A 22,421-nucleotide genomic window follows, 5' to 3' on the forward strand; every position below is an offset into this window, starting at 1 on the left:
GGGAGAGGCCACAACAGTGGCCTCTCCCGTTGTGGAGCACAGGCTCCGGACGCGCAGGCTCAGTGGCCATGGCTCACGGGCCCAGCCGCTCCGCGGCATGTGGGATCTTCCCGGAACGGGTCATGAACCCGTGTCCCCTGCATCGGCAGGCGGACTCTCAACCACTGCACCACCAGGGAAGCCCCAGCTTAATTTTTAAGTGTCCCCTTTTACTCTCAAAAGTTATCTTAGATTTGAACAATAAATTACATGATCACCCTAAATAGAATGTTTGCTCTTTACGGACATTTAGAGAGGCAAAGTTCGTATAATTAAAACATCTTCAGAACAATGAAATCATAAACCATGTTTTCACATCTTTATTTGGAAAAAAATTATAGCTAGTGCCTAGAGCATGGGCTGGAATTTGTCTTATAAAGAGAGGTCAGAGGATGTTTTAAAAAGAGATGGTTTTATAAACATTTAAAAATGTTTTATACAGAGGTCAGAAAATATTTTATAAAGAGAGGTCTTGGTGCTGAGTCTGGAAGAATGAGCAAGACTTAGAAAAAAATTAAAGTAAAAGAAACTTTAGGGACAGAAAACAGTACAGGGTGTGTGTGTGTGTGTGCGTGTGTTTATGTAACTAAGAAGATTTGCCTAAGTGAAAGGAAAGATGCACTCGAGAAATAGCTGGAGATAAATATGCTTACTATCTGGTCCTTTAATAGACTCTCCTAGAATGAACGAATGAACAAATGAATAAATGGGTAACATGAGATAGATTTATCTTGGGAAAAGGAATTCAGGTAAAACACTCAAGTGGCAAATTTTCACCTGCAAGCCAAATTTGACCCATAGTCATGATTTATTGGACTACAGACCTTAATATTCTCTTTAAGATTAGTTGTTTTCTTTGACAATTAGATGACTTTACATAAAACTCTTTATTTCAAGTTCCACTTTAAAATTAGTCTGTCTTCCTATAGGGCAAAATGACTTTAGCCAGAGCGGGCAGGAATGTACACACTCCACCTTTCCTTTATTCCTTCTCACTGCTTCACTTGTATAAATCATCTGCTTTTTGGAAGTGTGACTTTAGATGTGGTTCTTGTAAGGATAATCAGAAAGACAAGCTGATTAAATTGTAGAACTTCATTGTAACTAATAACATATAATGAAAATCTTTGTATTTCCTCTAGAATATTAATAAAGAATAAATAAGGATAGCAAAAGAGTAGTAATAACTGCTAAGTATTTACTATGCACCAGGCACAGTGTTAATCTCCTTTCAGACATAGGTGGATTTGAGTCACAGCTGCAGGCATCTGCTAGGGTGTGACCTTGAACAAATTAACTCACTTTCTGAACCTCAGTGTACTGTTTGGTAAATGGGGATGATACAACATATCTCATATGGCTTCTGTGAGGATTAAATAGATCATACAAACTACTTACGGTTCTTGGCACCAAGCAAGACCTCATTCATGAAAAAACTATTTTCACATTTGAAATCTGAACACTTATAAAGCTGTATAGGCATAAGTTACAGAAGATCTCCAACCCAGAGACTAATTTTCATTGATTGATGCTATTCACAATATATTAACTCTCCAGGTAATTTTATCTCAATGAATAGGTTTTTAGTCTCAGATCAGTAGTACACATTTGTATGCATCTTAAAAGAATATTATGGAGGCAGATTTATTAAAACTCTGGTATGATACATATTGTTTCCATAACTTTAATATGCCCTACAAATGCAATAAATATAAAAATGTATTGCTAATTTCACAGACAAATGTGCATTAAAAATTCCAGAAATGCATATAAAACAGTCTGTTTCTATTAATCAGATGTACTTGGCATTCACAAACAAGAGCCTGAAGCACCTTTTCACATGACTGCATTCAGATATTTAATCACAAATAACCATGTAAGTGTAAAACCTTACTAATTTAAGGTAAATGAAAGGAGAGCTGTTGGTTGCCAAACTACCATTATAAATAAATGAAATTGAACAGCAATCATAAGCAGTTTGCTGACAAATTGTTCCTAACTTCAAATAAAAAAGAAATAAACAGTAGAAAATAGAAGATATAAATATGAACAATGTTTCATTTATAAGTGTTTCAGAATTACAAGCCATTTATGTTCATTAATTACATAATCATTCTCTTATTTTTCATTCCTTTTTTCTTTGTCTCAAAAGATACACTAAGGGTACAAATTGAAAGATACTGACTCTGCTGATGTACACCTCTCTCATATGAGTCTTATTTATAACAAAACAATTCATTTACTTTAGTTGATTATGCCAAACAACTGTCTTCCATGAACAAAAGGTCTGTCAAGTTAATTATATATTTTTATTGACCAGTTGTTAATCTAAAGTGGTATATTTTCGGGCCAGTCATTAAAAAAGTCCTTCATGCTTTTTCTAAAGGGTTCCAATTTTACATTTATTCATATAACGATAATAGTTCACTGGGCACTATTTACTACTCAATACTAAGAACTGTGCACATGTGATCATGTTAAATCCTAATAATCTATTTATGAGATGAGCATTATTATTCCTATGTAAATTAGAAAACTCAGACTCAGGTGATGAGGTGAGGTGTCCAAAGTCAGCAATTAGTAAGAAGACAGGATTTGAATGAAGGCACATTTGAAGAATACTGGTTTGCACTCTTCCCATAGATGATGTTGGAAATCTCAGCAAGTTTCAATTAATAGGACTTTTTAAGGCTATACAATTAGAAGATTCCTTAGATATTTTTCTCAAAGAAATAATGTGTGTTGGTAATAAGAGTGAAAAAATAGCAACTAAAATTTTTGAGTTTTCATTTATTTTCTCCAGCCATTAAACCAAAATCCGTTTTACAGAACAGCATATATTTAACCACTTAGCAGTGTCATAAAAAGAAAAAAAAGGAAAAAGCCCATGAACAATAGTAATTATAATGAATGATATTTCATTGTTGTAGAAAATCTTTAATTTAATAGTAGATCTAAAATATTTTGTCAAAGCTTCCTGTGAATATATAATTAAGATCTTTAACAGAAGAAAAATAAAATTAGTAAAAATGTAGGGTTGCTTCTCTTTTAATGGCAAATATTCATTTCCTTCCTTATCTCCAAAATTTGTACATTTTAAAATATAATTTTATGGTAAATTCAAATTACAAGCTGTATAATGTAATTATTTCATTTGCTGAATTATTTTAACACCATCTTTATGGAAAATTGGTTTGACAATTGGAGAGAAGGTCTCAATAATTAATTAATTAAAAGTTAATTGTATTTCTTTTTCTTATGTTTTACCTTAAGTCCAGATGAATAATAAGACTAGAAAGAGGAATATTTAAGATCATTAAAATTTTAAAATTAAAGTTTTGAGCAGTAAACAGAACTATTTAAATAGCACTCCTATTTTTTATTTAAGAAATAAAAAAAATAACTCACTTGAAAATTGAATTGCAAATCCAGATTTGCTGATATAAAAGTCCGTGTCAAACTGGATGGTTACTATGTTGAGGGTGCTGTGGATTCCTTCAGGAATAAGAGAACCACTAATTTCCTTTAAAAGCATATCATTTTCTGGTGGACCATCCCAAACTCGGAGTATATCATGCGATGCTTCCGTATCAAAAGCAAGAAACTGTAGGCTGTGGGAGAACCATATATCTCTGATTATCTTAAACATGGATTCAGTTTTAAATAAAGAATATAACAAATATTCATCTTGCTTCTACTAGATATTCCTTTTATTCTATCAGATAAAAATGAATTATGTAAACTGCATATATAAACTTAATGAATTTTTCTTGAGCAGTATAATTTTTTTTTAGAATATGATTAAATGTACTATTACATCACCTCTGCAAATTATAAAAACTTTAGGTATACAGACTATCCCTGACTTATGATGATTCAATTTAGGATTTTTTGGCTCTAAGATGGTACAAAAGAGATATGCATTCAGTAAAATCTGTACTTTGAATTTTGATCTTTTCCCAATTGTGATATGCTGTATGATACTCTCTCACGATGCTGGGCAGCGGCAGGGAGCTACAGCTCCGTCAGTCACAAGATCACAAAGACAAACCGCCAATACATTTACAACCATAATATACCCATAAAACCATTCCGTTTTTCACTTTCACTATAGTTTTCAATAAAGTTACGTGAGATACTCAACACTTTATTATAAAATAGACTTTGTGTTAGATGATTTACTGTAGACTAATGTAAGTGTTCTGAGCATGTTTAAGGTAGGCTAGGCTAAGCAATGATGTTCAGTAGGTTAGTTATATTATATGCATTTTCAACTTATGATATTTTCAACTTACGTTGAGTTTATCAGGATGTAACCCGAGGAAGATCTGTACATTCTTTTCAGTGTTCATGACTTTTAACTGTGGCAATGGCAGGTGACACTTAGAGGATCTCATATGTGCCAGGCACTGTGCAAAATGCATTACATCGATTTTCTTCCTTTAATTGTTACCATGACCCAATGAAGCAGGAACAATTTTTATCTCAACTTTACAAAAGTAGCAAATGAGGTTGAGATAGATTAAATAAGATTGCCCAAAGGTGGCAGAGTCATGAATTGAACTCAAGTTATCTAATTCCATAGTATGTGTCATTTCCACTGTTTCAAGTTTCTTGTTTGTTTTATCAGACTCAAATGAGGTTTATTCCGCAAATGCAAAAATTGTTCACATTCAAAAACCAACGATTACATTTCACCACAGTGGCAGATATAAGGAGGAAAACAATCACATGAAGATCTCAATATACACAAAAAGTATTTTAAAAATTCAGTATCCATTCATAATCATCACACCCAGTAATCTAGGAGTAAAAGGGAACTTCCTTAATGTGAAAGTGTCTACCCCCAAAAAAATGCACAAAAAAGGAAAAAAAAAAAGGTTTCATGTTAAATCTATTTTGCTTTGTGTCTAATCTAGACAAAATTAATGTCTGATTTTTTTGCACCTAATGCCAAAAATTAGAAATCCAATTATATCAACATGCTCAACTCTCTCTCTCTCTCTCTCTCTCTCTCTCTCTCTCTATATATATATATATATATACACACACACACACACACACACACACCACATTCATGTGTGATATGTGATCTGGGTTGCAATTTAATATCAAATATTTTTCTTTAGTTTTTAAAAATCCCAGAATTCTGTTGAATTTAGTATTTTCACATTTACTATTTCTAATATTTAAAATAAAACAATACGTGACGTATCTTAAAGAAAAGTAGACTGAGGTTCGATTCAATTTGTAGCTGCAAATTGCCTTGCAAAAGTAATGTACCAGTTCACACTGCATCCAACAATACATGGAGTACACCTTGCAGCATGTTATTTGAAGGACAATATTGGTTTCCCATAAAACTGCCTTCATCACCCATAAGCCTGTTCGAAAATCCATTTATATAAAGCAGCAATTCTTTTTTTTTTTTTGCGATACGCGGGCCTCCCACCGCTGTGGCCTCCCCGCCGCGGAGCACAGGCTCCGGAAGCGCAGGCCCAGCGGCCATGGCTCCCGGGCCCAGCCGCTCCGCGGCATGCGGGATCCTCCCGGACCGGGGCATGAACCCGCGTCCTCCGCATCGGCAGGCGGACTCCCAACCACTGCGCCACCAGGGAAGCCCCGAGCAGCAATTCTTAATGTCACTGTTTTGTGAGTGATAACACAATAGTTAGCTCATATGTCAAGGGGAATTTGTTCATTTACTAATTCATCCCTAGTCATAACAATAATAGTTAAACTAGAACTGAGAGCAGGTGCACCTTGGAAACCTGACTGGTGTTAATTTAGGAGGCTACGTTTCTGCCATCATCTAAGAGGAAATTATGTGAAGAACTGTGAGCCACCTAACTAAACTCAGCAGGAACAGAACTCTAACATGGTTAAAGGGGAAGAGAGCAAATGCTTCAGAGATATGCCTAAATCTAGGGAAGACAGGGAATAGGTACTGGGTCCTCTTCCATTCTTATTTCTTCTAAATGTTCATGAGGCTGAACTCATGACAGTGATCTGCACAACTCTGTATACCTATCAAAATGATGGACTCAGCATCTTAAGTCATGCAGAACTGAAAGTATAGCATTGCCAACAAGTAGGAAAAATTCGCACCTTCTGTGTGCCCTCTTATAACTGAAAAGCTTCTCTCTAAGGGGCTGTATGAACTACTGTTGTGGACCACAAATCAATAAATCATGCTTATGAATACTTTTTTTTTCATATTTTAAACGTATAAAAACCATGTTTTTCTTTGCCAAGGTTAAAAAACATTGAAAAATCTTGATATTAATTGATATTGTATATAGAGGCTGATCAGGGAAATTCAGATTCCCTGGTCATTTTGAAATAATAAAATCCATTTACCTGACAATGTTTCCTGGATCTACCTCAATCATCCACATGCAACGCAGATTATTGTCATACGGAAAGGGATAACCAGGAGATAAGATTCTTCCTGATGATTCTCCTTTAAAACGACCTCCGCATTCGGCTAGTAAAAAATTAATTCAATTTTAAGTCACAGTTTAATGCCAATCTTTCTAAACAATCTACAAATTTCTCAAGAGTATATATTTTTTCACCTGAAGGAAAACAGAGATTGGTTTCTCCTCTTATTGAAAGTATATATTTGTATATGCTTTCTCAGTTTAAGGTATTAATTGAAGCAAGAACATACTGTACAATAAAAAAAGAATCTCAAGTCAGATCATATAAAAATAGTATAATAAACCTAATTAGGGAATTGAAAAAGTACACACTCAAAACTCTGAGTTTAGGCTTCCAAACATTTTAAGATGTGTTGTTAAATAATGATAATGTAAAAAGGGGAAACAGATGGCAAGTTGCTCACTGCTAGTTGATTGTAGGCTGAATAATTCATCATCTTACTACCTTACCTCTGAGAAAAACTAAGCTTTACTGCAGTCCCTCAGGCCTTCCAAATTTCATTGTCCTTTTATTCCCCTTTAAATCACTCTAAACTCTTTCGCTTTTAACCTCCCGAAAGTCAAAATGGCATTTTTATTAAATTTTTCTTCAGTTAAATCTAGCTCAGTTTTGATTTAAACTGAAATCAAACCGGTCTCTGATTTTTATAAAATTTATCAAATTAAAAATGTAAGCATCATCATACAATATAATAAAAATTTTGTCTTCTGGGGAATTCCCTCTCCATTTTAATAATATTTAATATATTGGGATATCTGGAATGATTTTACTTGGATAAGCAAATAATCTAGAAAGAATTCTCTTTCTAGAGAAGAGAGAAGAGAGAAAGTAAATAGTTTGCTTAATTAGTATATTGCTCTGCATCTCTAAATCCTAGAAACCACAGTGTAGTAATACATTATACATTTGAAAATTTTCCAGATTATCATAGTACCAAAACATAAACCAAATCCATACTATTTTACTTCTTGCTTAAATATTTGAATATACTGCTATATTTATTTTGCTTGTTCTCTGCAGTGTTACTGTCTTACTCAAATTCAATGACTGAAGTAACAATCTTGGATTTTGTTTTGTTTTGTTTTGATTATTAGAGCAAAGAAGGTCAAAGACAGAAAGTTTCAGCATTTGGAAAAGACCTAATAATATCGAATATCATGGTTCAAATCTGTATCTATTCATGTAGGTAAAATTGTTTCAAAGATTTTAGATGTTACATTTTAGCACACTATGATGGTTAGTCTTATGTGTCAACTTGGCTAGTCTACAGTACCCAGTTACTTTATCAAACACTAGTTTAGGTATTGCTATTTATAGACCTGGTTAACATCTACAATCAGTTGACTTTAAGATTACCCTTGATAATGTGGGTAGCCTTCATCCAATAAATTAGAAGGCCTTAAGAGGAAAAGCAGAGTTTTCTAGAAAAGAAGATATTCTCCCTCAAGCCTGCAGCATTAAGTCCTGCTGGAGTTTCTGGACTTTTGACCTTCCCTCTGGATTTTGGGCTTGTCAGCTCCCACAACTGCATGAGGCAGTTCCTCAAAATAAATACATTTCTTGATGACAGATAGACAGACAGATCTATATCTAGATCTACTAATCCTTCTTCTCTGGAGAACCCTAACTGATACACATACCTACAGAGGGCTAAGCAAGTTTATTTTGTATTGCAACATTAGCTTAATTTAATTTATAATAATAAACTTAAGTTGTTATTATTATTATTATTATTTGCGATACACGGGCCTCTCACTGCTGTGGCCTCTCCCGTTGTGGAGCACAGGCTCTGGACACGCAGGCTCAGCGGCCATGGCTCACGGGCCCAGCCGCTCCGCGGCATGTGGGATCTTCCCGGACCGGGGCACGAACCCGTGCCCCCTGCATCGGCAGGCGGACTCTCAACCACTGTGCCACCAGGGAAGCCCTTAAGTTATTTTTAAAGTGAATAAAAAGATATCTGTATTCAAGAAGTTACCATCACTTACTGAGGTTTTTCTCATTTTTTAAATAAAAATTTTGTTGGATAACCTAGAACTGTATAGCTATAATAATTCATTTTTCATCATTTTAATGATTTATCACTATTATTGGTATATATTTCTTATGAGAACAAATTTGACTTCATTCCTCCAGATTAATTTTTAAGCAACTTCAAGGCAAACTGGAATTTTGGGTACTGTGTTTATCTTGAATCTAAACATACCTCTTTCTTTTTCCATATTTCTTTGCTACAAATATTATGGTATTTTGATTTCAAATGAACCAGTGTGATATACCATACCACTGGGGTTCATATTCTGACAGAAGTCTTACCTTTGTAGATAAAAATGAAGGTGTACAGGTTAAAGTTCTTTGGCTTTGGTGTCTCAAAAATTAATTTTTGTTTGCTCAATGTATAAGCTACAGAAACATAATTACCTAGAAATAATCCATATAATTGAGAAAAAGTTTCTTATTTGGCAAAGGCAAAAATATAATCATAATAGATATTTAAGGTTAATAGGCATAGAAAATTATGATTTTAGGCCAGGTGGTAAAGCTGTTAATTATTGCCAGTAAAGAACACCATCTAAAATAGAATTTCATCTTCTGTTCTCATGGAAGTCATAGCATGACACACCATGTGTCCAACTGTTTCAGCTGTTATTCCTGATCAACCATCATTAAAAAAAAAAAAAGATTACCCTTCACATGAAATCTTGAGCAGTGTCACGTCATTAAATTTTGACTTGGCAGATTCATAAACATAAAGTGCATTGATTCATTGCAAACAAAATTAAAATCTTCTTTCTGATCCCAGACCAAATGTCCTACTTGCATAAAATTTTTCCAAAATATGAAAAATGTCTTCACCTTGGTTCAACATATAAGGAAAATATATGTTTTTTAATGTATTTGTTTATGATTTAAATTTTAAAGACAACATGGTAAGTCAGTATTTACAAGTTTATACTTCCGTGCTATTGCAACCCTTAATGATTTTCTGAATATATTTCATATTTACATCAAAGAACATAACTTCAGAGAGAACTAATCAGTGCTACATTGTTCTCATAACCAATGACAGTGGGTTGATTGTTGGTCATGTTCCAGAATCTCAAGCTTTGTCAATTTAGGTTGTTACTGTAGTATTATCCTCATAATCTATCCAAAATTCAGATGCCATCTGAAAGGAAAGCACTGTAATTGCATTCTGTTTAGACAAAAGTATGTTTGCTTTCTGTGTGAATCACTGTTTTAATAAACCAATAGAAAACTCATGTCATCAAAAACACTGCAATTAGTTGTAAGACCTCTAATAACTAGCATTTCATTTTTTTCTATTTGAATTCCTTCAAGTTTTGTGGAGATTCCTACGTTGACTATATCAACTAACAAACATTAAGATTTGTCTCAAAAGGTCCAGGTCTCCAAACTCATCAAATTGTATACATTAAACATGTGCATTTTTTTTTTTTTTTTTTGCGGTACGCGGGCCTCTTACTGTTGTGGCCTCTCCCATTGCGGAGCACAGGCTCCGGACGCACAGGCTCAGCGGCCATGGCTCACGTGCCCAGCCGCTCCGCGACATGTGGAATCTTCCTGGACTGGGGCACAAACCTGTGTCCCCTGCATCGGCAGGCGGACTCTCAACCACTGTGCCACCAGGGAAGCCCTGTGCATTTTTTAAAGATACCAATTACAACTTAATAAAGCTGTTTAAAAAGAAAAAAAGTTTAAGTCAATTTTATCCATATGGGCCTGACACAGAATGGATTTGTGCTTCCACAAATGCCATTCAGAAATAAGAATTGCTAAAGAATCATGTTTGTTCCCTACTGAGGAGTTAGTGTTTTGTTTAAATGTTTTGATATTGTTTAAGTATCTTTTCTTGTCCTAATATTCCAGCCTGGCACCTATTTGATATTGGAGCAAAAAAAGAAAAAAAAAAGCAGATGTCTTTATCAACACTTTTCTATCCACCCTTCTTCTCACATAATACCCAGTTAATCAATCTAAAGATGGCAGCAATAAAATTGTACTCCAGCTATACAAATAAGAGAGAAAATGATCAATCTATATCTTCATGTAGGCAATATATCTGATATCACTGACTCTCACATTGCCTTTTGTTACTGAAATTCATTTAATTATGTCATGATACATACACATAAGAAAAACATAGGCACTTTTAGTTTTTGAAAAAGTATATAAAGACTTTGAAGTTATTGAGAATAGTTTACTGTTTTTTAATCTAGCTTGATATCATCAGCATAAGCAACAATTTTGTATATAAAAACAAATCTAAAAAAAACCCAAAAAAAACACAAGAAACAAAACTGGTCAATGTGATTCAATAAATGTGTATGATTAAGAGTTTCAGCATATTTTTGTAGTGAGTTAAACTTTATATCAAGATAAGATAAACATAATGGCTTCAAACCATTTTTTACCCAAAAAAGAGAATGTACTTACTGGTAAGATTATGAAAAGAACCCTCTCACTCTCCACAAATCTGAGCTATGAATTCATTAACTTTTTGATTAAAGTATGAGTTGTGTGTGGACAGACTGAATAACTTGAAAAGGTACAGTACATTTTAATAACACTTCCATAGAAGTATTTCATGAAAACCTAAAGCAGTATCCTACCAATACAGGATGGCAGAGGGTAGTCCCATGCCCTTCTCTCCCCTGTCATGCACTTGAGAAGGCTACTTCCATGGAGAGTATAGCCTGGATTGCATCCATAAATGATAGTGCTACCAGCAAAATGGCCTTGGTCACTGATCTTGTATCCAAATTGTGGAATGCCAGGATCCTCACAATGTGAAAGTTCAAAACCTATGAGAAAATACAAGTTTATTAAAGACAAAATTTAACAGGAAAATTTAAAACTGTACAAATCATCCCTTTTTATTTTTTTATATGATTACATGCTTTTCCCTGGTTTTATCACTCTTACCGTATTTAATTTTGTTCGTTTACAGCCACCATAGAGAGCTTTTTCTCTCAAAAATTAGAATTTGTTGTATTATTCAAATTTAGCAATGCTACCCCATGGTCTATATGACTATATCATAACTTATAGTAGTAAGATTCTTGCCTGCTTCAAGTGATTTGCAGCTAATAGATTCTGACCAATGTAACTATTATGATCAAATAATGAAAAATTAAAATCCATACAAAATATGTGAAATCATAACTATCCAAGTAACAAATGTCTCCACTGCAAATATAACTTTGGACTGCTTTACTTTTATAGTCTTAGAAGAAAGTGAAATAGCCTTATATTTAAAATATACTTTATCAAGAGTTAATATAACACAGTAATCAGTTTGAAGAACTCTGAATTTTTATTTTCTGCCCTCTTCAGAATGTACGACTCTCAAAATTTCTCACAAGGAAAAAAAAAAAAAGAGTAGGGTGTAGAGAACATATTTTTGATTTCTAAAGGGTTGGGGCTTTCCACATGACTTTTGCTGGAAACTTGTGATCTTGGGCTAAGTGTAACACTTGAGAAGTTAAGTTACAACTGTTTGAGTAGTGAGAGAACTGCAGAGATGAACCTAACTCTGAAGGGGGTTTGTGTTTACATTTCAAGGAAGAATGAGACCCAGAACCTTACAGATGTCTCTAGTTTATAAAACTTGGAGACACAGGAGGCTAATCTGACTATTGAAACCCTAAATTTACATTCCAAAGGTTAGAATAAAAACCGAGAATTCTTTCTATCCCATCTCCAAAGAGCAGAAGTTTTTTTCTTCCTCCTTTCGGGAGAGGAGTTAAAGACAACTATCTTAAGCACAGCACGTGCATTTTTCTTTATTCCTTGTCCCTGGTCACTCGTGTAGATCTTTCCATCTGATTTTCATCGTGTTACTACAGGGGTAAGGACTGGGTCAAAGGGATGCTGACACAGTTATTATTATTACTATTATTAATTATATCACTTAAATGATAATAATTAATCTCTGTAGATCCAGAATACCTTGTGTGTGTATTCAGAATAAAATTAATAAAGATGAATATTAAAAAACAGTCATAGCACAATTCACTATTAAGATACTGAAAGAACTAGAAAAGGGTACTTCAGAATGTAAATCAAACATGACACTAGTTATCAAAATCTAACCTCCCTAGCTAAGGAATTCTTCTGCCCTTAATGTTTTACAAATTACATAAATGTATGATAAATGTAAGATATAATGAATGCACCAACAATAATTAGGTGCTAAATTATATCAATTATAGCTTCTGGGACTAGAGGACTATGATAAATATTCCAGATAGCTTCATGAATTAGGGAAGTCTGTGATTTCAAGACAAATAATATTTGACAAAAGGAGAACTTTTTTATGTACATCTTAAATCATAGGATAGTCAAAAAGAGATTTGTATCTCTTTTGTAGGCACAGATCCTTGACCAAATTAATCTAAATTTGAACTAGAAAGCAAAAAAGGATTTATTAGCTCACTGATGACAAATCACTAATTTATAGTACTGACTTCCTAGAGTGTCAAAATAAACATAAAATTACCAGAAATGTACAGCTAGAAGTACTGAATTTACACTATAATTCTGTATGTTAAGGTCTACATTAGCTCTTGGAGAACATAAGAAGCTCTTCCTAGTCTCTTCTAGGGGTTCTTCATCTTTCCCTCCTCTGTTAACCAACAGAATTATTTCACACACCTTAATTAATTTACAATCATTTGTTCAATAATGTTCATAAGTGAGTGTGATTCTTAGAGGCAATTATCTCTAGGAGACAACTGAAAAATAAGCTAAGATAATGTTGTTGAGAAACTGAACTTTATGAGACAGTTAAAAAACCTTCAGGAATTTCCTATATGGGTCAATCTGTGACAGCCTCATCAGGGGAAAATATGTTAAAATAAGGCAAATGCAAACAGCTTCAGAAACAGAGCCATACAAGAGGTTAGAAGTTGTTAACTCAAATTATGACATATATGAGATATAAAGAATACATGGTCAGGCAAGTCAGCCTTTCAAAAACAGAAGTAGAAGCAACAGAAGTAGTAACAAAATTTTTAGGACATACTGCTTTGTATGGATCTGCACACTTAACACTACATTTAAAATGTCCCTGCTTGAAAATAACAAGTTTGAATTCCTTTTACCAGACATAATATTCAGTTTATTATTCAAGATTCAGCCACTTTTGAGTTTTACCACATATCATTTATCAAAATAAAAATGGAAATTAAGCCCTCTTTTCAAGGTTTATTACCAAATTAATCCTCCCTTAATTTGAATGCTTTGTAAATGTGGTTGGCAATTGCTGGTGATGAAGTATAACGGAGATATTCTTTGTAAATTAAGATAATTTATGATACTTTGCATTGTAGGTGAAAATGCACATGGACAACAGTATATAAGCTACAAAGCACAACATAATTTAGTCCAATTTGGTGGAATAAATATTCAAAACTGTCTTATCTTTTTTTTTTTTTTTTTTTACGGTACGTGGGTCTCTCACTGTCGTGGCCTCTCCCGTTGCGGAGCACAGGCTCCAGACGCACAGGCCCAGCGGCCATGGCTCACGGGCCTAGTCGCTCTGCGGCATGTGGGATCTTCCTGGACCGGGGCACGAACTCGTGTCCCCTGCATCGGCAGGCGGACTCTCAACCACTGCGCCACCAGGGAAGCCCTGTCTTATCTTTATGGAAACATTCAGCTGCCAGTCTTTTCATTGAAAAGCTCAAATACTTGAAACTGACAAATAAAGATGTGTATGAAAAAATATATACTATAAATATTCACCATTCCTTGTGCAATTTGATACTCTGATGAAATGAAAATTTCTAGAGCACAAAATGAACTGAAAATCCTCAATTACCTAAATCCTTTTGACTTGCTGAATAACTTAACCTGAGATCTAATTCCTTTCCTGCCACCATATAGCAGATTTCTTTAAGGATTTCTAACATTTTAAAGTTACTATTTGAAATCTACAAGACAGTAGAAAGGTTAAAACAACAACTTCACCATCTGGTACTATGGGATAGTTGCTTCAGATTAATAGTAATATTCAGATTAATTTTCAGATTAATATTTACATTAATTGGTTCATATTCACATTAATATTGTTATTAAGAAATAAATAATGCAAAACAAGTTAAAACTCCTTTTATGTCTGTCTCCAATCCCTTTCTGGTCTTTCCCTACTGAGAGCTAGCAAATATTCTCAATTAGTGTATTATTTTCACACATAATTTATATTTTTAACACATATCTATACGTCTATGAACAATATACAGTATGATTTGCAAGCATCTGTACATTTCATGAATTATACAATTAAAATAAGTCTTCTAAGCCTTTATTTTTTGCCCAGCATTGCGTTTTTACTTTTATATTTACGCACACACATACACACACACTTTATTCATTTTAACTACTAATGATATTCCATTGGAGGTATACTCCAAAATTGATTTACTTATTCTCCAGCTCATGGACATTTATATTGTTATATTGCTTATATTATTCATTGTTATAAAAATGCTATACTTCTATGTCCCCATTTGCACATATGCAAGTATTTCTATGGTGTATGCAGCATGTAGGGATTCATAGATCATTTTCTCCTCAAGATTAAATCAAAATCTGCTAATCTCCTATTTAACTTCTGCCTTGGTCAATGAAAGATAAATAGTTCAATCCCTGCATCAACATAATTTCTGTTCAATTTGTTTATGAATAATTGTGCATTCACATAGGGTGATGTTATATCTGGTTAGCAAAATAGTAGCAATAGTACAATAAGGCAGATGGCTTAGAAATATAAATGATATCTGAAAATCACTTTTTGAATGTAAGTAAGCATTTTTGATGTAACTAAAATAAGAAGGTCCTTATATGCTTTATTTCTTTGAAATCCACCTAAAATGTAAGTATATATTTAATACTGTTAAAGTGAAATTTTAGAGTATTGAATGATGAATGAAGATATGTTAATTTTATGTACTAAAAGTAAGAACTTTCCAAATTGCTAAATAAAAAGGGAATTAGATTGCTAATAAGGAAACTGAGAAAGTAATAAGACAAATACGTTAGAGAAACATATCCTTTTTTAAACCAAAAACCTTAATAAAAGTTTAAATAATAAAGCAATATTCTACCATAATCTTAAGCTCTACAGAATTCTTTGGTGGATTTAATACATAATATTTAGCAGAATAATCTTTAAGAATGATATTTAAGATTTGGTTATTAAATTCCACTTAATCCATGAGTCTTGCAAGAAAAAGTCTTATTTTAGAATTCTTTATATTTAAATAAGGATGTATATAAAGCAGAATGTCATTTTAAAATTCACAAGCAGAAAATAATCCACGACCATACATAACACTGTGATAATCCTCTTTGGTTCAGACATAAGGAAAATAAAGAGAAGAAAGCACTGAAGAAAAATTATGTATTCCTTTTTTCTCACTAATCAAACTAATAATCAGACATATCAAACTTTGAAATGACCAACTTTATAAGAATGCTTTAAGAAGACAATCCTTATAGTTTTGAGTCTTGAAAAGCTATATACTTTTTTTTTTTTTTTTGCGGTACACGGGCCTCTCACTGTTGTGGCCTCTCCCGTTGCGGAGCACAGGCTCCGGACGCGCAGGCTCAGCGGCCATGGCTCACGGGCCCAGTCGCTCCGTGGCATGTGGGATCCTCCCGGACCGGGGCATGAACCCGTGTCCCCTGCATCGGCAGGCGGACTCTCAACCACTGCACCACCAGGGAAGCCCAAAAGCTATATACATTTAATTTAACTTTTTAATTCTATTTGTTGAGTAACTTTTAATGTAATTTATTTACTTATGTAAATTATAATATATCAAATTATATATGTAAATTAGCCATTTATATAAATATATCAATAGTAGCAGTGTAATCAAATTTTGGAAAAATCATTCAAAACAGTTACTTTTCCAGCAAGTATTTAAAAGAAAAAAAAAACGAAGTTAAGAGTTTAAACAAACAAACAGAAAAGCTTGTGCAAATGATTGCTTTGCATTTCCAACTGGAGGAATAGGAGATAAGGTAAATAATTATTTTTTCTTTTTAATTGCTGTTGTTCTAAATCCCATGTATAAAGTTCTGACTAGAAAATATGTTACTCAAAGCTTTTCCCACGATTTAATCTTTGGGCATGAAAAAGTAAGTGATATTATTAAATATGCTAGTTTGTGTCTTGCACATCTTAAATTTGTACATCATTCTGGATAGTGGGATTCAGCTTTGCCTGAATGTTAATTTTTAGCCATCAGCCAAATTTAGTATATGCATAATTGGCTCAACCTAGACATATCTAAAAATGAATTTTACTAGATATCACCAAATTTCTCCTATGTGACTATACCAATTTACATTCCCCAAAGTTCATGAGTTTCAAGTTATTCAAATTATCATTTAGTATCATACCGCTTTTTAATTTTTACCAATTTTGGCAAACATGCAATAGAAAATTATGTTGGCTTTAATTTTCATTTCTTAATTTCTATCAAGCACTTTTTGTCTTTTGCTTATTGTTACTGGAATTACCTCTACTGTGAAATTTTTTGGCCCATATTTTCTTTTAGACTGTATTTTTAAATTGATTTGTAGGATTCCTTTCTATGGAGTGTATGTTTTTCTATTATACTGTAAATATCTACTTCTAAAATATATCATTTAAATTTTGTGTTTATGGTATATTTCCCTATAGAGAGATTTGTAAAAATAATAATAATAATAATAAGGACTGGGACTTGGTCAATAAAACAGAAGCCATTTAGATATTTTGAGTTGCTCAAATTCAATACAAGAAATTAGAGGGAAAATACAAAGAAATTCAGAGGGTGTGAAGGTCAGAAGATCACTGCTGGTTTTCAAGAATCCAGGAGTTCAGGGAAGCTGCTGCCACATACAACCACCTGCCAGCACCACACTCTTGCCTGCAGATGCTGCTGGAAAATAATGGCTTCTTTATCCATCCTACCTTTCAGCTCTCACATGTTTGCCTTTAATTGGCAGAATCTAAGCAGAGATCTTGGCTGGCAAGGGCAGGGGAAATGCAGTTGCCAGATTTTTAGTCTCTACACTTAAGGGAAGTGCTTAGAAGGGCAGGAATGCTCCTGAGTATTGAGAGATTTTTGCTCATGTATCTTCTTTGAGAAATCTTTCTTCGTCTTAAAGACACAGCTATTCTAGGCCACATTTTTTTCTAAGCGTTTTAAAGTTTTGAGACTTGCATATGTCTTCAATCTGCCAGAAGTTAATTTTATATAAGGAGTAAATTAGTAGGTCATTACATATTTAAGCTCAAAATTTACAAAGCTTTTAGGATGTGAAGGCTATGAAGATGACTCTTCTGTTATTCTAACATGAAGAAATTATATCCAATATTGTATATATAAATGACAGGTAATCAAGAAATATTTCTTCAACATTTTAGTTAGAATACCTTGTACTATATAATGCAGCATTAGTCAATACTTCCTTTATTGCCTGGTTAATTTTCAAGATTTAAAGAGTAACAGAAATGCCAAATGTACCTGTTAAGTAGTTTATAGGATACAGATTTACATAGAGTAACATTGTTGCTTCTGTGTAATCTACTTATTTTCTACTTGCATTTGCACTGAATAAATTATATACTAAGAGTAAAGTTAGAGTTAATAGGTCATCTGATTATTTTTCATGGTTAACATTGTCAAGACCATATTGGTAACTAAATTAAAGAGTTTAAATAGGGTAATTTATTATATATTTATAAAGCTAGTATGCAAGAAATGTCATCACAAGGTAGCTATTGCCCATCTTTAATCTGAATATAAAATTTGAAATGGCCATGTTCCATGTAGATTACTAAACTATTTCAAGCAACAAAACTCAAAGGCTAAGAACATCCAGATATATCTGAACTATACCCTTGGGATAATGGACATTTTCAAATGGGATTTTTAGAAAATTAAATGTGCAGACGTGATAACAAGAAGACATCTGGGCCCAGAGGTAATGCCTAATGGCTGGGCATCACGGACTTTTGCCAGATCAGCTTTTGAGAAGACAATCCTATAATCTATCAAAAAGGTGCAATTTAGCTCTTTATTGGATAATTGTTTAAAATACCCAATTCCTTTCTGCTGAATGAAAGTGGATTAACTAGAAATAAATAGAGCCAGAAAAATCTGCAATGAAGCATATTTCCAAGAAATAGAGTTTAAAGATTTCATGAACAACATAAGAGATACTAGGCCTAAATCATTCTTTGATAGTAAATTTGGCCAATAAAAAACATTCAGATTCTTAGGCATAAATGACAAAAGTTTCTTTAGGAAGAATTGCATTAACATTTTAAAAAATTATTATTATTTTTACATTTACTTCAACAGTTAAAAAAAAAAAAGATGTAAATCCATGGAATTTTAAATATAAAATATCCAAACCTTGGATTGGAGGTAATATAGTATAGTGATTAGGCTTGCGAATTCTAGAGACAGAGGCCCTCAGCTCAATTTCCATATCTGCACTTATCAGCTATGTCACCTTGGGCAAGTAACAACTTTTCTGTGCTTTGTTTTTCCTCCTCTTCTCACTAAGGATAATAGTACTTCGCTCATAGAGTTATATCTGTATCTAGTAGGTAGTAGATAAATGTTAGCTATTATTTTAACTCTTATATTTAATGTTTTAATAATGTTAAATGCCTCTGTGTGCCTTTTAAATAAAATCTTAAGTCCCTTACTATAGTCCACCTCACCCCTGCCTAGCTTCAAACTTTACCTCTCATTTTGTCCCATTCTCCTTGCTTACACAGCTCCAGCCAAATAACTCAAGCTGAAGTCTCTTAGGCCTTTGTACTTGCTGATCTATCTGCCTAGAACCCTCTACCCTCAGATCTCTTATTATAATTCAGGTATCAATTCATGTGACACCTCCTGAGACACAGTCCCTGAACAAACTGGGTACAGTAGACCTATCTATCCTATCATCCTGTTACAAATTATTTCTAAATGCAGTTCTCTTATCTTTTGTTCATATCTTTCTTTTCTGTCTTGTCTCACTAAAGAGTTAGCTTCATATGGGCAGGAACTTTGTCTTCTTCAGTGTTCTCTTTATTCCCAGAGCACAAAACACTCCAGTGGAGAAAGATAAAATTTAAACCTATGAATAACTTTCACATTAATAAGTTAATTCCAATAGAGGAATAAAAGGCAAGATAAGACATGTGACCAAAAAGAAATGACATTTCTACAACTCAGCCTTCAGAGAGAAACACAGTAAAAGACATCAGATTTAGGAATGCATTCTTGAATGTGTATTGAGCGGCTGAGGGGATCTGGTCAGAGTATCCTATCAGGTTTTGCTAAGTTCTATTATTGAATTATCCAGAGCAGAGTGATGTTTTAGGGAGAATATTGCATTGAGATCCTAATTTCTGACCTTTTCTTCCAACTTTAGAAGGCGGCAATAGTAATTTTCTCTCACTTTACTCCCCTATACCCTCTAGGAAAGACAACTACATATTTAATTACTTTATGTTGTATAAAGCACCTGAAAATATGCCTCATCTAGATTTTTATTTGGAATAAGATTCAGATTTCTCAAGGGCGAGAGTAACTGTTAGCCATTTTTGAAAAGAATGGAAGAGTGGCCTGACTCAAGGAGGGAGTTAATTCTGAGAAACTGGAGGGATGGAAGAGCCATTGGATTCCCTAATGTTAGTCAAGGTCTGACCAAGTTCGTCACAGAGGTTTTACATTCAACCAGCATAGCTATCCATGCTTCAGTTCTCTAAATCAAACTAGACTTCACCCAGAAAGTAATTTGGGAGAAGAAGGATCTCTCTACAAAAGACTAAGTTAAGAGTTTTCTTGACAACTCTAAAGGATGAAGACTGAAGAGATTTAATTCGCTTTAGAAAAATAAAGGAGTGGGAAATTTTCTCCCCTCAAATGTGGTGTAGCATTTTCATACCAGGTATGTTGTAATTTATTTATTGGTTAAGGAAAGTGAGAGAAGCTCACTGTCTTCTTAGTATAGTAGAACTAAAACTATTAATAATGGGTGAGCCAAGTGATTTTCCTTTCTAGGCACTCAAGAGTCTCTGGACTTCCATGACACCATTAATCACAGAGGCATCTATTAATACAATATCTTTAAACTTATTATGTTTTGGAATATCTGTTACAGCTGTACATCATAGTAAACACTGTACACTGTCTTCTCAATAGCTCTTCTTTTCTTCTCCCTCATGAACAAAACCTTGATTTTGCTCCCAGCAGTAATTGAAGCATATCAGGCAGTATATCATCATAGTCAAATAATAATCCAATATTTTAGTCTGACAAATGCTTCATTTATCCAGCTTGCCTTGCTGGGAAATTTAGGCATAACCACATAGCCCTGTTTTGGACAAAGAGAGATAAAAGAATGTCTGACAGAAGATTTTGCATTCCTGATAAAAGGGACATATATGGCTGACACTACCTGCTCCCTTTTTCTTTTTGCCTTGAATATGCTCAGTGTTAAAGTAGCCATCTGTGACCATGTCACAACAATCATGAGAACAAGAGTGAACACACTAGGAGTGCTACAGCAAAAGGACAGCGGCATGGCCCTTTAACAACTGAATCAAGATCTACCTACCTTTTCTCTCTTTACAGCTCTCATATGATAAAAATAAATCCTAATTGTTTAAGCCATAGTTAGGTTTACCATTACTTGAAGTCAAAAGTGGCATCTCAACCACTGTTTCCACTAGTTCATTTGCTATTCTTAGTGACTGTAAAATGAATGGACTAATAAGACAGTTGAAATAAAACACAACTTAAAGGCCTGTTCTAAAATATTTCTTCATTTTATTCTCAACCAAATGCAATTCTGTCTCTTAAAATGAAAATAACTAGACAACAGCAAATGTCGTTAAGTCAAAAAACAGATAATAGAAAGGTAGATAAAAAATGACTATCATGGGCTTCCCTGGTGGCGCAGTGGTTGAGAGTCCGCCTGCCGATGCAGGGGACACGGGTTTGTGTCCCGGTCCGGGAAGATCCCATAGGCCGCGGAGCGGCTAGGCCTGTGAGCCATGGCCGCTGAGCCTGTGTGTCCGGAGCCTGTGCTCCACAGCGGGAGAGGCCACAAGAGTGAGAGGCCTGCGTACCGCAAAAAAAAAAAAAAAAAAAAAAAAAAATGACTATCATTAGATAGGGCAGGCGTCATTAGATACGGATGGTCATAAAAGGCCTGTTTATGCTAAAACTAGTGAGAAGCTAGGCAAATGGGATTAATCTGAATTAAATTATTTGCTCTATTTCCCTTGAATGTGTTTAGCATGTTCTCTCTAATCTCTGTATCTTTCTTCATCCTATTCCCTTTGCCTGGAATACTCTCCACTATTTCTTTCTGTGATCCACCAACACAACCTTTAATTCTACTTCATTCATGAATCCTTACCTGATCTACCCTAGCCAAATTTCCTCTCTCCTGTCTCTAGTCCTCTTAATGTGAATATTGGAACTCCTCTTTATCTTACAGTGTTCTCTCAGATGTTTCAGAAACAAAGGTGGAATAATCTTAAGGGGAACATACCACAGAATGGCAGGGGTGGGGTTGGGTTTAGAAATGACTGGATACAGGGATTCGAACACAAAGCCTGTTCTTTTCCATTTTCCCCCATGTTTGCACATCTTAGCAAATTCTCTCATGTTCAAAAATTAATTACTGCTTCTAAGAAATTTAGGAATACAAAATATGTGGCCTAGTGCAATCTTCTATATCACAAAAACATTTTACAAAATCAGTATTCAGACTACATGTTAATTTACCAAGAATATGTAAAAAGTTGTAATTGGACTAAAACTGACTAAAGACATTATGAATTGAAATGGCCCCATGAAGAACTATGCATAACATGTTTGCAAAAAACAAAACAAACAAACAAA

General features: G+C 34.0%; 1 protein-coding gene across 3 annotated transcripts in view; it reads right to left on the reverse strand.

The window, feature by feature from the left end:
- CSMD3 (CUB and Sushi multiple domains 3) overlaps positions 1 to 22,421 on the reverse strand; it is a 1,084,122-nt gene that overhangs the window by 303,435 nt on the left and 758,266 nt on the right. For all 3 annotated transcript variants that reach the window (XM_027092553.1, XM_027092552.1, XM_027092550.1), the window contains 3 exons: positions 11,118 to 11,309; positions 6,400 to 6,526; positions 3,448 to 3,650 (listed from right to left, as the gene is read on the reverse strand). In XM_027092553.1, the coding sequence (XP_026948354.1) occupies positions 3,448 to 3,650; positions 6,400 to 6,526; positions 11,118 to 11,309 (522 nt within the window). The remainder of the gene's footprint in view (positions 1 to 3,447; positions 3,651 to 6,399; positions 6,527 to 11,117; positions 11,310 to 22,421) is intronic.

The sequence above is a fragment of the Aethalodelphis obliquidens genome, unplaced genomic scaffold, assembly GCF_003676395.1.
Source record: "Aethalodelphis obliquidens isolate GAN/ISIS:26980383/991018 unplaced genomic scaffold, ASM367639v1 scaffold79, whole genome shotgun sequence".
NCBI lineage: Eukaryota > Metazoa > Chordata > Mammalia > Artiodactyla > Delphinidae > Aethalodelphis > Aethalodelphis obliquidens.